This window comes from Bolinopsis microptera, chromosome 7, assembly GCF_026151205.1.
Source record: "Bolinopsis microptera isolate Bmic1 chromosome 7, MBARI_Bmic_1.0, whole genome shotgun sequence".
NCBI classification, from domain to species: Eukaryota; Metazoa; Ctenophora; class Tentaculata; order Lobata; family Bolinopsidae; genus Bolinopsis; species Bolinopsis microptera.
The window spans coordinates 12,729,494-12,745,715 of record NC_087078.1 but is presented as its reverse complement, the minus strand read 5'-3'; the positions used below and the strand labels follow the sequence as shown (position 1 = coordinate 12,745,715).

The 16,222-nt window shown below is 46.6% G+C and overlaps 3 protein-coding genes across 5 annotated transcripts in view; all 3 read right to left on the bottom strand.

Moving 5' to 3' along the window:
• LOC134817783 (carboxyl-terminal PDZ ligand of neuronal nitric oxide synthase protein-like) overlaps positions 1-16,222 on the bottom strand; it is an 86,644-nt gene that overhangs the window by 17,721 nt on the left and 52,701 nt on the right. For 2 of the 3 annotated variants that reach the window (XM_063827108.1, XM_063827109.1), the window contains exon 2: positions 4,433-4,512. In XM_063827108.1, the coding sequence (XP_063683178.1) occupies positions 4,433-4,475 (43 nt within the window). In that variant the 5' untranslated portion in view covers positions 4,476-4,512. Of the gene's footprint in view, positions 1-4,036; positions 4,118-4,432; positions 4,513-16,222 lie in introns of those variants that run through there. The other variant, XM_063827110.1, reaches the window with a different exon arrangement.
• On the bottom strand, positions 11,459-13,254 carry LOC134818253 (deoxyhypusine hydroxylase-like). The gene has a single exon (XM_063827741.1). It carries the CDS (start codon positions 12,997-12,999, stop codon positions 12,082-12,084), a length of 918 nt encoding a protein of 305 aa, XP_063683811.1. The 5' UTR covers positions 13,000-13,254; the 3' UTR covers positions 11,459-12,081.
• Positions 13,257-14,100, bottom strand: LOC134818254 (ribosomal RNA small subunit methyltransferase NEP1-like). The gene has a single exon (XM_063827742.1). It carries the CDS (start codon positions 14,070-14,072, stop codon positions 13,392-13,394), a length of 681 nt encoding a protein of 226 aa, XP_063683812.1. The 5' UTR covers positions 14,073-14,100; the 3' UTR covers positions 13,257-13,391.

The window sequence follows — 16,222 nt, the reverse complement described above, 5'->3', positions numbered from 1 at the left end:
GAGTTTAATTATTATAAGAGTTCAGGTAGTTAGTTGATTTAGAAATATTGCGCTCCCGTTGGGAAATTATGTGGTTAAATATCAGGGGTGGGTAAAATGGAATATTATATTGTTTTGACTTTTGTGTTGTCATCGCGATCCTTTACCAAACATAATACCAACAAGAACACTTGTCAGATTCTTAAACTTCTCCTAATGTTGAAGGCTGAAATTAGAAATGCGACCCAATATAAGTATGACTTGATAAAAAGCGTTTTCTATTGTAAATCATTTATCACACAGATCACTGACCGCCCACTGGATCATACATACGTTTACAGTACATACATTAGTCCAGGTCTAGTCATTGGTAATTGATAAATAATGCATGATAATAATGTCTAATGTCTAGAATGCAGGTCTTTGTCTAATGTCTATTTGTTTATGTTACTGTACAGTGTACAGAAATGAATGTTTACTGCATAGTTTACATAGTTTGTTACATTCTTTACACACACCAAATACACGCAGTTCATGAACATCAAACTACAAAACAAACTACTACTACTAACTACCAAACACTCTGATCAAGTTTAGACGAGTCCTCAGCATACATCGCATTATATTATAATATAGGCTGTGTATTATATTAGGGATGGTTAGCGCGATTACATCATACTAGTCATAAAAGAAGGTTTCCGGCACTGTATAATACTGTTGGCAGGATCATTCTTAGAATTAGGGAGCATGTTTCAAACGAGATGTATAATACATTCGAACGTAAAAGATTAGTCAGGATACTGATCACGTGATTTGTCACGTGACTGGTGAGGGAGTGTTTGGGTGTACGTTCTACACTCTCTGTTAGTCAGGTGACTGGTGAGGGAGTGTTTGAGTGTACGTTCTACACTCCCTGTTAGTCAGGTGACTGGTGAGGGAGTGTTTGGGTGTACGTTCTACACTCTCCGTTAGTCAGGTGACTGGTGAGGGAGTGTTTGGGTGTACGTTCTACACTCCATGTTAGTCAGGTGACTGGTGAGGGAGTGTTTGGGTGTACGTTCTACACTCCCTGTTAGTCAGGTGACTGGTGAGGGAGTGTTTGGGTGTACGTTCTACACTCCCTGTTAGTCAGGTGACTGGTGAGGGAGTGTTTGGGTGTACGTTCTACACTCTCTGTTAGTCAGGTGACTGGTGAGGGAGTGTTTGGGTGTACGTTCTACACTCCCTGTTAGTCAGGTGACTGGTGAAGGAGTGTTTGGGTGTACGTTCTACACTCTCCGTTAGTCAGGTGACTGGTGAGGGAGTGTTTGTGTGTACGTTCTACACTCCCTGTTAGTCAGGTGACTGGTGAGGGAGTGTTTGGGTGTACGTTCTACACTCCCTGTTAGTCAGGTGACTGGTGAGGGAGTGTTTGGGTGTACGTTCTACACTCTCTGTTAGTCAGGTGACTGGTGAGGGAGTGTTTGGGTGTACGTTCTACACTCCCTGTTAGTCAGGTGACTGGTGAGGGAGTGTTTGGGTGTACGTTCTACACTCCCTGTTAGTCAGGTGACTGGTGAGGGAGTGTTTGGGTGTACGTTCTACACTCCCTGTTAGTCAGGTGACTGGTGAGGGAGTGTTTGTGTGTACGTTCTACACTCCCTGTTAGTCAGGTGACTGGTGAGGGAGTGTTTGGGTGTACGTTCTACACTCCCTGTTAGTCAGGTGACTGGTGAGGGAGTGTTTGGGTGTACGTTCTACACTCCCTGTTAGTCAGGTGACTGGTGAGGGAGTGTTTGTGTGTACGTTCTACACTCCCTGTTAGTCAGGTGACTGGTGAGGGAGTGTTTGGGTGTACGTTCTACACTCCCTGTTAGTCAGGTGACTGGTGAGGGAGTGTTTGGGTGTACGTTCTACACTCCCTGTTAGTCAGGTGACTGGTGAGGGAGTGTTTGGGTGTACGTTCTACACTCCCTGTTAGTCAGGTGACTGGTGAGGGAGTGTTTGTGTGTACGTTCTACACTCCCTAGCAGTTAGGTGACTGGCGAGGGAGTGTTTGGGTGTACGTTCTACACTCCCTGTTAGTCAGGTGACTGGTGAGGGAGTGTTTGAGTGTACGTTCTACACTCCCTGTTAGTCAGGTGACTGGTGAGGGAGTGTTTGGGTGTACGTTTTACACTCCCTGTTAGTCAGGTGACTGGTGAGGGAGTGTTTGTGTGTACGTTCTACACTCCCTGTTGGCTGTTAGTCAGGTGACTGGTGAGGGAGTGTTTGGGTGCACGTTCTACACTCTCTGTTAGTCAGGTGACTGGTGAGGGAGTGTTTGTGTGTACGTTCTACACTCCCTGTTGGCTGTTAGTCAGGTGACTGGTGAGGGAGTGTTTGAGTGTACGTTCTACACTCCCTGTTAGTCAGGTGACTGGTGAGGGAGTGTTTGGGTGTACGTTCTACACTCCCTGTTAGTCAGGTGACTGGTGAGGGAGTGTTTGGGTGTACGTTCTAGTTTCTACACTCCCTGTTAGTCAGGTGACTGGTGAGGGAGTGTTTGTGTGTACGTTCTACACTCTCTGTTAGTCAGGTGACTGGTTAGGGAGTGTTTGGGTGTACGTTCTACACTCCCTGCTAGTCAGGTGACTGGTGAGGGAGTGTTTGGGTGTACGTTCTACACTCCCTGCTAGTCAGGTGACTGGTGAGGGAGTGTTTGGGTGTACGTTCTACACTCCCTGCTAGTCAGGTGACTGGTGAGGGAGTGTTTGTGTGTACGTTCTACACTCCCTGTTAGTCAGGTGACTGGTGAGGGAGTGTTTGAGTGTACGTTCTACACTCCCTGTTAGTCAGGTGACTGGTGAGGGAGTGTTTGTGTGTACGTTCTACACTCCCTGTTAGTCAGGTGACTGGTGAGGGAGTGTTTGAGTGTACGTTCTACACTCCCTGTTAGTCAGGTGACTGGTGAGGGAGTGTTTGTGTGTACGTTCTACACTCCCTGCTAGTCAGGTGACTGGTGAGGGAGTGTTTGGGTGTACGTTCTACACTCCCTGTTAGTCAGGTGACTGGTGAGGGAGTGTTTGTGTGTACGTTCTACACTCCCTGTTGGCTGTTAGTCAGGTGACTGGTGAGGGAGTGTTTGGGTGTACGTTCTACACTCCCTGTTAGTCAGGTGACTGGTGAGGGAGTGTTTGTGTGTACGTTCTACACTCCCTGTTGGCTGTTAGTCAGGTGACTGGTGAGGGAGTGTTTGGGTGTACGTTCTACACTCTCTGTTAGTCAGGTGACTGGTGAGGGAGTGTTTGTGTGTACGTTCTACACTCCCTGTTGGCTGTTAGTCCGGTGACTGGTGAGGGAGTGTTTGTGTGTACGTTCTACACTCCTTGTTAGTCAGGTGACTGGTGAGGGAGTGTTTGTGTGTACGTTCTACACTCCCTGTTGGCTGTTAGTCAGGTGACTGGTGAGGGAGTGTTTGAGTGTACGTTCTACACTCCCTGTTAGTCAGGTGACTGGTGAGGGAGTGTTTGTGTGTACGTTCTACACTCCCTGTTAGTCAGGTGACTGGTGAGGGAGTGTTTGAGTGTACGTTCTACACTCCCTGTTAGTCAGGTGACTGGTGAGGGAGTGTTTGTGTGTACGTTCTACACTCCCTGTTAGTCAGGTGACTGGTGAGGGAGTGTTTGTGTGTACGTTCTACACTCCCTGTTGGCTGTTAGTCAGGTGACTGGTGAGGGAGTGTTTGTGTGTACGTTCTACACTCCCTGTTAGTCAGGTGACTGGTGAGGGAGTGTTTGTGTGTACGTTCTACACTCCCTGTTAGTCAGGTGACTGGTGAGGGAGTGTTTGGGTGTACGTTCTACACTCCCTGCTAGTCAGGTGACTGGTGAGGGAGTGTTTGTGTGTACGTTCTACACTCCCTGTTAGTCAGGTGACTGGTGAGGGAGTGTTTGGGTGTACGTTCTACACTCCCTGGCAGTCAAACATCAATATCATGTTGACATCAAATTAATCGAACTTGTTATGACTTGGTCGAGAATGAGAATCTAATGAGTAAGTGGTACCCAACAATCACATCAAATTAGTAGGAGCTAACCATTATTAGCGAACATGATCACACTGAGGGTGTATTCTGAAAACAAGCTGCTTCAACCAAATAACTTATAACTACAACGCGTGCCGATAAGAAACACAAGTACTGAGAGAGAGAGAGAGAGAGAGAGTACACGAGAGGAAAAAAAAGGGAAGGTCTAAACGTAACGCAGCACAGGAGGGTAGAGGGTGAGTTGACACAGCAACTCTAATACTGAAGCCATGTAATGACATCTCTACTATCACAAACCGTGTTCCGTCATCAGCTCACACCTAATATCATAATAATATGCACGACACTAAAAAGGTAACAACTAAGTAAGATCCCGGGATTTGTCACTAGGTATTTGTCACTTTTTAAGTGTGGTTGTATGTTGTGATATAATAATATGTTACTTACTTCTGAGTCTGCGAGACCGAAATCGAGCCCATCTAAGACTCATGGTATGACAGTCACGACTCCATTCACGGTTCCTTGCTATGTGATAGTATCGGTTAGAGTGTGTTGGTATAAAAACTGGCTACAGAATGGAATTTAATTAATCAAGATGTTCAGTAAAGAACGTGGTACGTCAGAAGGGTAAAACCAAATGATATATTGGGGGGGGTCCAACCCGATCATTCCGATCATTCCGATTCCGATTTTGGCCTCATCAACCCTCATATCGGAAAAATCGGGAAAATTTAAATCTTTCCTCTGAGGTTTCTAGGCGATATAGGTAGCTATTTCTGTACTTAAATATGACAAGAAATCGATTGGTGGTGGTCCCAGAACCCCAAAATGGTTTCTAGTTCCAAACAAGAATCGTTTCGTCCGAAAAACAACACACTGTCGTATCAACTCTTGTTTGACAGAAACATCCACCCCGGTCCACAATTGAAAGAGGTACGGTTGGTAATAGCAATCGTAACAAATAGAGAACGCTTTAGTAACTTTTGATTTAAATTGTCTCCACAATTTGTAACAGGCTATCTGCAGAAATGGGTAGCACGGTTAATGACCATTGACCGTGCTACCCATTTCAAGAGGAGGACTGAGGACGGGGAGGAGGAGGACTAAGAGAACGCGAGGGCTAAGGACGACGAGGACTGAGGAGGAGGACGAGAGCGAGGACGAGGACTGAGGAGGAGGACTGATAAGAAGGAGGAGGAGGACTGAGGATGACGAGGAGGAGAAGGAGGACTGGGGGAGGACTGATGAGGAGGAAGAGGACTGAGGAGGAGGACTGAGGACTGAGGAGAAGGAGGACTGAGGAGGACAGAGGAGGACCAGGACCAGGACTAGGAGGATGAGGACGAGGACTAAGGACAAGGACTTGGAGGATGAGGACGAGGACTAAGGACGATGAGGATGAGGACGATGACTAAGGACGAGGAGGAGGACGACTGAGGAGGAGGACTGATTAGGAGGAGAAGGAAGAGGAGAAGGAGAAGGAGGGTGAGGAGGAGAACTGAGGAGGAGGAGGAGGAGAAGGAGGAAAACTGAGGAGAAAGAGGAGGACTGGGGAGGACTGAGGAGGAGGAGAAGGACCGAGGAGGACTGAGGAGGAGGAGGACTGAGGAGGAGGAGGACTGAAGAGGAGAGGGAGGACTGAGGAAGAGGAGCAGCTGATTGGTGAGGAGGAGGAAGACTAAGGACGAGGAGGACTGAGGAGGAGGACGAGAGCGAGGACGAGGAGGAAGACTGAGGAGGAGGACTGATAAGAAGGAGAAGGACGAGGACGAGGACTGAGGAGGAGGACTGATGATGAAGAGGAGAAGGAGGACTGGGGGAGGACTGAGGAAGAGGAGGACTTAGGGAGGACTGAGGAGGAGGACTGAGGGAGGACTGAGGAGGATGATGAGGAGGAGGACTGAGGATGAGAAGGAGGAGAAGGAGGACTGGCGGAGGACTGATGAGGAGGTGGACTGGGGGAGGACTGAGGAGGAGGAGGACTTAGGAGTAGGAGGAGAAGGAGGAGAAGGAGGAAAAGGAGGAGAAGGAGGAGGAGGACTGAGGAGGAGGAGGAGGAGGACTTAGGAGTAGGAGGAGAAGAAGGAGAAGGAGAAGGAGGACTGAGGAAGAGGAGGAGGAGGACTGAGGAGGAGGAGGAGGACGAGGAGGATGAGGAGGATGAGGACGAGGAGGAGGAGGAGGAGGACTGACGAGTAGGAGGAGGACTGGGGACTGAAGAGGAGGAAGACTGAGGAGGAAGAAGATGAGAGCTGAGGAAGAGGACTGAAGAGGATGAGGAGGATGAGGAAGAGGAGGAGGACTGAGGAGTAGGACTGAGGAAGAGGAGGAGGACTAAGGAGAAGGATGAGGAGGATGAGACTCATGAGGAGGAGGAGGAGGACTGAGGAGAAAGACTAAGGAGGACGAGGACTAAGGAGGACTGAGGAGAAAGACTAAGGAGGACTGAGGAGGAGGAGGATAAGGAGGAGAATGTGGAGGAGGAGGAGGATGACTCAGGAGGTGGAGGAGGATAAGGAGAAGGACTCATGAGGAGGACTGAAGAGGAGGAGGAGGACTGATGAGGAGGAGGAGGAGGAGGACTGAGGACGGGGAGGAGGAGGAGGACGAGAGCGAGGACGAGGAGGAGGACTGAGGAAGAGGACTGATAAGAAGGAGAAGGAGGAGGAGGAGGACTGAGGAGGAGGAATGAGGATGAGGATAAGGAGAAGGAGGACTGGGGGAGGACCGAGGAAGAGGAGGACTTGGGGAGGACTGAGGAGGAGGATGACTGGGGGAGGACTGAGTAGGACGATGAGGAGGAGGACTGACGATGATGAGGAAAAGGAGGACCGGGGGAGGACTGATGAGGAGGAGGACTGGGGAAGGACTGAGGAGGAGGACTTAGGAGTAGGAGGAGAAGGAGGAAAAGGAGGAGAAATAGGAGGAGGAGAAGAAAGAGGAGGACTGAGGTCCTGAGGAGGAGGACTTATGAGTAGGAGGAGAATGAGGAGAAGGAGAAGGAGGACTGAAGAGGAGGAGGAGGAGGACTGACGAGGAGGAGAAGGACTGGGGACTGAAGAGGAGGAAGACTGAGGAGGAAGAAGATGAGAGCTGAGGAAGAGGACTGAAGAGGATGAGGAAGAGGAGGAGGACTGAGGAGTAGGACTGAGGAAGAGGAGGAGGACTAAGGAGAAGGATGAGGAGGATGAGACTCATGAGGGGGAGGAGGAGGACTGAGGAGAAAGACTAAGGAGGACGAGGACTAAGGACGAGGACTAGGAGGATGAGGACAAGGGTTAAGGAAGAGGAGGAGGACGACTGAGGAGGAGGACTGATTAGGAGAAGAAGGAAGAGGAGGATGAGGAGGAGGACTGAGGAGGATGAGGAGGATAAGGAGGAGAATGAGGAGGAGCATGAGGAGGACTGAGGAGGAGGAGGATAAGGAGGAGAATGTGGAGGAGGAGGAGGATGACTCAGGAGGTGGAGGAGGATAAGGAGAAGGACTCATGAGGAGGACTGAAGAGGAGGAGGAGGACTGATGAGGAGGAGGAGGAGGAGGACTGAGGACGGGGAGGAGGAGGAGGACGAGAGCGAGGACGAGGAGGAGGACTGAGGAAGAGGACTGATAAGAAGGAGAAGGAGGAGGAGGAGGACTGAGGAGGAGGAATGAGGATGAGGATAAGGAGAAGGAGGACTGGGGGAGGACTGAGGAAGAGGAGGACTTGGGGAGGACTGAGGAGGAGGATGACTGGGGGAGGACTGAGTAGGACGATGAGGAGGAGGACCTACCTTACCTTGGGTACCTTGGGTTCGTTTCGGGCTAGCACGCCCAGGCCAAGACATCTTGCGTCTCCACCACCGGTGTCTCCGTTATCATGTCTTGCTCACAGCCCATTCCAAGATTGAATTGCCATTTGCCCCTGTATATCCAGGGGTAGGAGGGGTGTCGGGGACGGTATGGAGAAAGCGATCAAGTGCTGCCTTGAATTTTGGCAAGGTTGGGATAGACTTGATGTCGTGAGGCACAACGTTATACAAAGCAGAGGCCACTGAAGGGAAAGAATGGAACCTCATGGTGTTGATGCTTTTGTATTTTGATCCGCCAAGAGGACGAAGACATGTAACTCCTCTTCTTTGAGAGTGTTGGAAAGAAATGTTTACACTGTTGGGAATCTCACCGTAGTAAATTTTCCAGACAAGGATGATCATGTACCTCTCGCGGCGGCGCTGTAGGGAGTAGAGATCAAGCTGCTTCAGGCGCTCCCAGTAGCTAAGATGCTTGTATCCTGCTATTTTCGCAGTGAATGAGCGTTGGATCGACTCAATCATGATTATGTCACACTGCAGGTGAGGCGACCAGAGAGCACAACAATACTCGGCAATAGAGCGGACGTATGTCTTGAAGAGCATCATCATCGTGTCTTTGTCTCTGGTAGAGAAAGTTCTCAGTACCCATCCAGCTTTGCTCGCTGCCTCAGAGGACTTTCTTGTGATGTGTTGACGCCAGGAGAGATCACTGTCAACATACACACCGAGATCTTTCACGACATCATCAGAAGATATCGATGCACCAGATGGTAAAATGTAGGGTTTCTTTAGCTCAGGGTTCTTACCATGCTGGAGAAGTTGGAACTTACTTTCGTTTAGCTCCATGTTGTTTGCTACTGCCCATCGCACTACTGCACAGAGATCTTCCTGGAGACATTTGCAGTCGGACGGGGAGCTAATGTTTTTGTGGAGCTTGGAGTCATCAGCAAACACTTTTACTTGAGGATGATGAGGAAAAGGAGGACCGGGGGAGGACTGATGAGGAGGAGGACTGGGGAAGGACTGAGGAGGAGGACTTAGGAGTAGGAGGAGAAGGAGGAAAAGGAGGAGAAATAGGAGGAGGAGAAGGAAGAGGAGGACTGAGGTCCTGAAGAGGAGGACTTATGAGTAGGAGGAGAATGAGGAGAAGGAGAAGAAGGACTGAAGAGGAGGAGGAGGAGGACTGACGAGGAGGAGAAGGACTGGGGACTGAAGAGGAGGAAGACTGAGGAGGAAGAAGATGAGAGCTGAGGAAGAGGACTGAAGAGGATGAGGAAGAGGAGGAGGACTGAGGAGTAGGACTGAGGAAGAGGAGGAGGACTAAGGAGAAGGATGAGGAGGATGAGACTCATGAGGGGGAGGAGGAGGACTGAGGAGAAAGACTAAGGAGGACGAGGACTAAGGACGAGGACTAGGAGGATGAGGACAAGGGTTAAGGAAGAGGAGGAGGACGACTGAGGAGGAGGACTGATTAGGAGAAGAAGGAAGAGGAGGATGAGGAGGAGGACTGAGGAGGATGAGGAGGATAAGGAGGAGAATGAGGAGGAGCATGAGGAGGACTGAGGAGGAGGAGGATAAGGAGGAGAATGTGGAGGAGGAGGAGGATGACTCAGGAGGTGGAGGAGGATAAGGAGAAGGACTCATGAGGAGGACTGAAGAGGAGGAGGAGGACTGATGAGGAGGGGGAGGAGGAGGACTGAGGACGGGGAGGAGGAGGAGGAGGACGAGAGCGAGGACGAGGAGGAGGACTGAGGAAGAGGACTGAGGAAGAGGACTGATAAGAAGGAGAAGGAGGAGGAGGAGGACTGAGGAGGAGGAATGAGGATGAGGATAAGGAGAAGGAGGACTGGGGGAGGACTGAGGAAGAGGAGGACTTGGGGAGGACTGAGGAGGAGGATGACTGGGGGAGGACTGAGTAGGACGATGAGGAGGAGGACTGAGGATGATGAGGAAAAGGAGGACCGGGGGAGGACTGATGAGGAGGAGGACTGGGGAAGGACTGAGGAGGAGGACTTAGGAGTAGGAGGAGAAGGAGGAAAAGGAGGAGAAATAGGAGGAGGAGAAGGAAGAGGAGGACTGAGGAGGAGGACTTATGAGTAGGAGGAGAATGAGGAGAAGGAGAAGGAGGACTGAAGAGGAGGAGGAGGAGGACTGAAGAGGAGGAGAAGGACTGACGAGGAGGACTGATGAGGATGAGGAGGACTCAGGAGGAGGAAGAGGAGGAGGAAGAGGACTAAGGACGAGGACGACTAGTGTAGGACTGAGGATGAGGACTGATGAGGAGAAGGAGGAGGAGGACTGAGGAGGACGATGAGGAGGAGGAGACTGAGGAGGAGGAGGAGGACTGTTGAGGAAGAGGAGGAGGATGATGAGGAAGAGGACTGAAGAGGAAGACTGAGGAGGACGAGGACGAGGACTAAGGACGAGGAGGAGGAGGACTGATTAGGAGAAGAAGAAAGCGGAGAAGGAGGAGGAGGATGAGGCTTGGAGGAGAAGGAGGAGAATGAGGAGGAGGACTGGGGGAGGACTGAGGAGGAGGATAAGGAGGACTAAGGATGATGATGAGGACGATTATGAGGAGGACAGAGGATGAGGACTGATGAGGAGGAGAAGGAGGAGGATGAGGTGGAGGAGGTCTGGGGAGGACTGAGGAGGAAGAGGAGGATGACTGAGGAGGAGGATGAGGAGGAGGACTCAAAATGAGGGCTCAGGAGGTGGAGGAGGACGAGGAGGAGGACTCAGGAGGAGGAGGACGACTATGAGGAGGACTCAGGAGGACTGATGAGGAGGAGAAGGAGGAGGAGGATGAGTAGGAGAAATGAGGAGGAGGAGGAGGAGAAGGAGGAGGACTGGGAGTAGGACTGAGGAGGAGGAGGGGACTGAGGAGCAGGGTGAGGAGGACTGAGGAGAAGGACGAGGACGAGGACGAGGAGTCAGGAAGAGGACTGAAGAGAACTGAGGAGGAGGAGGACTCAGGAGGAGGAGGAAGACTTAAGAGGAGGAGGAGGACTGATGAGAAGGAGGAGGAGTTGTCTGTTTTTGTTCGCCCTACTTTTTGTCCGTTTTGAAAATATAGGGTCACAAAACATGATCCCCCAGCCAAGCATGTGTTACAAAACATGATCCCCCAGCCAAGCATGTGTTACGATACAAATGTACTTGACTATACATTTAAGGTGCAGTGTAATAGTGATATTATGGTATGTTTAAAGACCGGACCACAAAATATAACCCGGTACCTAGTGTTGTACTAATACATAATAACAAGTAACAGGGATAAAATTAATGAGCAGAAACAATCAATCTCACGTTAAAAGGCCAAAGCACTCGGGTCTGGGAGTACATGACAACTCCAACTAGTAGTGAGCATACTAGCGCCCCTGCAGTGGAAAAACACATAAAACATACTATTGGAATGTCCAATTGGTTCGTTTTCTCATAACAATATAGCATATGGAGGGGTTCTGGTTGAATTATATCACTTCTGAGAGGTTTTAGAGATCGATTCTGTTAATTTCTCAATTTTCCGATTTTTCCGATTCCGATTTTGGCCTCATCAACCCTCATATCGGACATCGGGTTGGACCCCCCCATATATTGTAATATGTAATGACATGGAGTCTGGCATTCCTTTACTGTTGTTATACAGTATAATACACCGTTATAATAGTAATAATTGGTCAGTAATTAGAGATCAAAGTATGTCAGATTGGTTACTTGTGAGGGAAACACGATTAAAATGTGGGAATTAATAAATAAAAAATAAAACCTAATAATTTAATACACATCTACAGGCTATTCTCCAGATCTCAACAATCATTATTATTCTCAATCTTATCTCAAGAAAACCCACTCCTCTTTCACACAAACAAATAAATAAATGCTCATACAAACGTAATAAATGAGACTTCAATTCGAAATAAATTATACCAACTCCGATTCATAGGGTCAACACAAATCTGAGCTGTGATTCCGGGACACAAATATAAGATGTGATGGATTCCGGGACACAAATATAAGCTGTGATGGATTCCGGGACACAAATCTAAACTGCGATGGATTCCGGGACACAAATATAAGCTGTGATGGATTCCGGGACACAAATATAAGCTGTGATGGATTCCGGGACACAAATCTAAACTGCGATGGATTCCGGGACACAAATATGAGCTGTGATGGATTCCGGGACACAACTCTAAGCTGTGATGGATTCCGGGACACAAATCTAAGCTGTGATGGATTTCAGGAATATGAAACAGAATTGACTAACACTGTAATCCAATTCGGCTAAACATGATAAAGCATCATTACGAGTTTCTAATCTTTTGAAGAGTATCAGCATATTGAAACTGGTGTTCGGTTTCACTCTCATTCATATCGAGTGCAATCTCACAACTCTGTTTCACCATCAGATCAGTGTCAGTCAGATGTTTGGCGAGAATCTCCTTACACCGGGGATCATCTACTGCGCCCAGTGCCTCTGCAGCTTCATGTCTTACCATTGGGTCATCTGACATGTCTCTCAGTTTCTGAGACAAACCCTCAACAGCATGTGTGTCAGCCATTTGGCCCAAAACATATGCCACTTCGTGTCTAAATAAGGCGCTATCATCACAATCAAGTCCTTTAACCAAAGCATCGATTGACTCTGGCGTGGAGAGATTCCTCAGTGAAAACATCGCCCGATATCTATCAAATAGTGTCCGTTCAGAATCTAACAAAATGTCAGCCAACTCTTTGCAGGTTTTGTTCTGATTGAAAGCAGGAGCTGGATCAACAGATGTAAAAGGGGAATCAGGTCCTGATTTCTCGCTGTTGACATGTTTTATTCTCATAACAGCAAGCTCGCATGTTTGTCTCAATACCTTGCTCTCGTGATCCAAGTATTTATTCAACAAAGGTAACGAATCCATCTGACCTAAAGCACCAATAGCTTCCCCAGCTTCATGTCTCACTATTATTGCCTCATTTGTGTCTTCTAACACCTCCCCAAGTTTTGGTAAAGCAGTAAGATCCTGCATTTGCCCCAGGCAAAACGCCAGCTCGTGCTTTAAAAGCTCAGACGGATCTTTAAACGTCTCACAAATTATATTGACTGCATCAGGGCCGTTTATACTCATCAGAGTAAATAGAGCCCTGAATCTCTCCGCCAGAGAAGCATTAGAGTTGAGTAATATTTTACCAACTTTTTGAAGTTCTGCTTCAGTTACAGTTCCAGGTTCCATGTCGGTAACTTTAAACTTCCTGTCAAGATATTAATGTAAAATTGTTTGGCTACGGTAATGATATGACTACCATAATGATAGAGATAAAGCTATTTAACAACTTTAATTCTAGAATGTTTTCTTGAAAGTTAATTTCTGCATCTCAAAGTTTAGTTCTATCGACATTGAATTTATAAAATAGACTCTTCAAGTATTGATGCTCTAACAGTTTTTATACTTTTACTGTGCTAAGTCAATTAAATAGAGAAGCCAACGTGTCTTTGCAGGCTAGCAACCATCAATAAATTAATAACAAAGTAGTTGTATAATATCATGTACCTGTCAACAGTCAATAAGTTAATATCATGTATTTAAATTAAAGTACCAAAACTCTTTAAATAAGAAAAGAAGTTCTACAAAATACCCCAAGCTTGCTCGAAAGCATCACACAACTTAGTGCATGTTAGTGCTGCCGAAAGTGGGTAATTACTAATACCAACATTTTCTTCTGAGTACTCAACATTAACTGAGCCATGAGCTTGGGCCCCAATTACCATGACACAAGGCTCATCTGTCACTAATTCTATGGGTCTGACACATCTAGGAGCATTGTATGTCATGCAGTATTTCCTACAACCCGGTGGGAAATGGTCTGATACTGGATTCTTTATAACTTTCAGAAGTTTTTGTGGCCCATCAGCAGCATGAATACTTAGCTTATGAAGAAGCTGAACCATCAGTCCACAAAACCTATCAAATGTCCTAGGAATTCGAGTAGATGGACTGACTTCAATTAAGACATTACGCTCTGTGTGAATGTAAACTTGCAACTTTCCAGCTCTATTTAAGGGACTATCTAGAAGCATGAGTAAACATTGATGAGTAATGTCCGGTCGAGCAACTGTCTTTCGATCTTTCTGAATTCCTTTTTCTTTCTTTTGCCGATCAGCTGTCAGCAACTGGAAAACTTTCCCAACTTTGATGGTTTCCAATGAAGCATTTTCTAAAACAACAATTAATCTTTTCTCAGATGAATTCTTTTTTGCAATCTTTGCCGGATGTTGATTAACATCTTCATCTGAACTGTCTGCCATACTGCACTAATAAACTACTGAAAATATAAAATTATGGTTAAATTGACATATTTTTCGAAGATAAAAATCCGTACTCTTGCATACAAGGAATACAAGGAATACAAGGAATACAAATTTAAAATCTTGAGCTACAATAGTAACTGTTAAGATAATAACAATATCATAAGATTTGAATTTATTATATTAATATAACTTAACTAAAGTGAAAAATAAAGATTTGACATAAAATATTTTGTTTTCAGTCGCCTTGGTAATGCTGTAATGCTTGAGCCAGGTCACTTTGCAGTTTGCACTCGTCGTTGCGCGAAAAGAAACAAAAGCGGGTACAGTGATTTTCAGTGTTCACTGTTCATGTACTGGCCAGAGAGTCAACAAATTTCTTGCGGTTGTTAAAACACGTAGTGGCAAACCTAGCAAGGACTCTCGTGAGGTGGACTTGACTTTCGTTTGTGATAAGTTCAATGATTTCACTGTTGTTGCTGATGAATTTGAGGACGTTTGCTCCAGGGATGACATTGTGAACAGAATAAGATGTCGCAGACGGTTTGATTGGATTTGATATGAGTGACTGGATCTTGTCTAGGACTTTTCGCCTCGATGCAGCGTTAAGATCACAATGGTTAAGGAAGTGGTCTTCACTCTTCATTCTCAATAATACCAGAACCTAAGACTATATTGCACCAGGAGCATATTCGCTCGTCACGTGGAGTTTGATTATATCGGCCAAGTTCAATTTCGAGTCGATGTGCACTGATCCGCAGTCTTGTGATATTAGCACGGTCTGCATATTTAATGACACTATCTAGGTAATACTCTTTGTTAAATTTGGATTTTAGGTCACGATAGAATTCTAATTTCCGAGAAGTGTTGATACAGGACCCCCAATATTCTCTAAAGTTACATTTCAAAGTTTTAGTAATGGCGTGTGGTGTGAATATTTTACTCCCGATGGGTTGTGTAATGTGTTGATTGAGGAGGAATTCGTTTCTTGAAACCGTTGTGAATAAGAAAGTCCTCTTTTGGTGGTTTTGCGATACTCGGGTTTCTTTCGAAAAGTAACTTGGAGTGATTGTTTTTGAGTGTGCGGTAGGCTGTGACATGATCGGTAGAGAAACATGGGTCTAGCGCGAGGACAGGCTCCAAACCCCTGTACCAGTCCAATTTCATGTTCATCTGTTCTTTGAAAGCTAAGGAGACAAGGGAGTTATCTTTGAGATTTTTCAAACGTTGGCTATATTTGAGAGTGAGGTTAATACATTCATAGATTAATGGGTAGCGGCCTGACTCACCCCAGACGCCTGCGTTGCTGGCTTTACGATTTACCCCCAGTGACCATTTAAGAAAGTGAAGGTGAACTTTTTCGCTGTTCAGAAGGCTAATTTTCTTGCTCAGGATACTAGTTTGAAATTTTGTTTTTGTGTCGGCATCCATATTGAGATCGACTTGTTTTGTTATGTGTTTTATGATAGCCATGTTAGGTGTGTAAATAGGCGCTCCGTAAAGAACGATAGGTTTAATAAGACCATCAAAGAGTGTTGTTAGAGAGCGGAATGATAATTTGGATTTGTTTACTGAGCTTTTCATGGCATAAAGTGCACGCATGGCTTTCTTTTTGAGCTCAGTTCGGGCATTTGTGAATGTGCCGGATTTGTGTATTTCGATTCCTAGATAGCAGTATGACTCGACTTCTTCTAACAAGTGATCACCAATTTTGAGGGGAACCGGCTGATAAGTATCAAAACGGGCATTAAATTTCATGAGTTTAGTTTTATCTGCATTAATTTCGACGCCCCATTCCAAGCAGAAATTGTTCAAAGCATCGAGTTGCTTTTGGAGGGTTTTGGGGTCCAGTGCCAAGAGTATCAGATCATCTGCCCATAGTAAGTGACTGATAAGTTGGTTCATTAGTTTCGGACAGTTATCATATTCTAGTCGAGGGGAAAGATCTCTGATGTATATCTTAAATAGATCAGGGGAAAGTGGATGACCCTGTTCAGTTCCTTTATTGATATCAAATTTTTCGCTGACAAATCCAGATAGTTTTATCTGGCCAGTGGAATTTTTATACATATGTTTAAGAACATTAAATGTTTTGCCAGTGATACCTAGTTTAGCTAATTTTAAGAAAAGAGCTTCACGGCAAACAGAGT

Excerpts from the sequence above, each read along its gene's own strand:
- LOC134818254 (XM_063827742.1), bottom strand. The coding sequence starts at position 14,072 with ATGGCAGACAGTTCAGATGAAGATGTTAATCAACATCCGGCAAAGATT.
- LOC134818253 (XM_063827741.1), bottom strand. The coding sequence starts at position 12,999 with ATGGAACCTGGAACTGTAACTGAAGCAGAACTTCAAAAAGTTGGTAAA.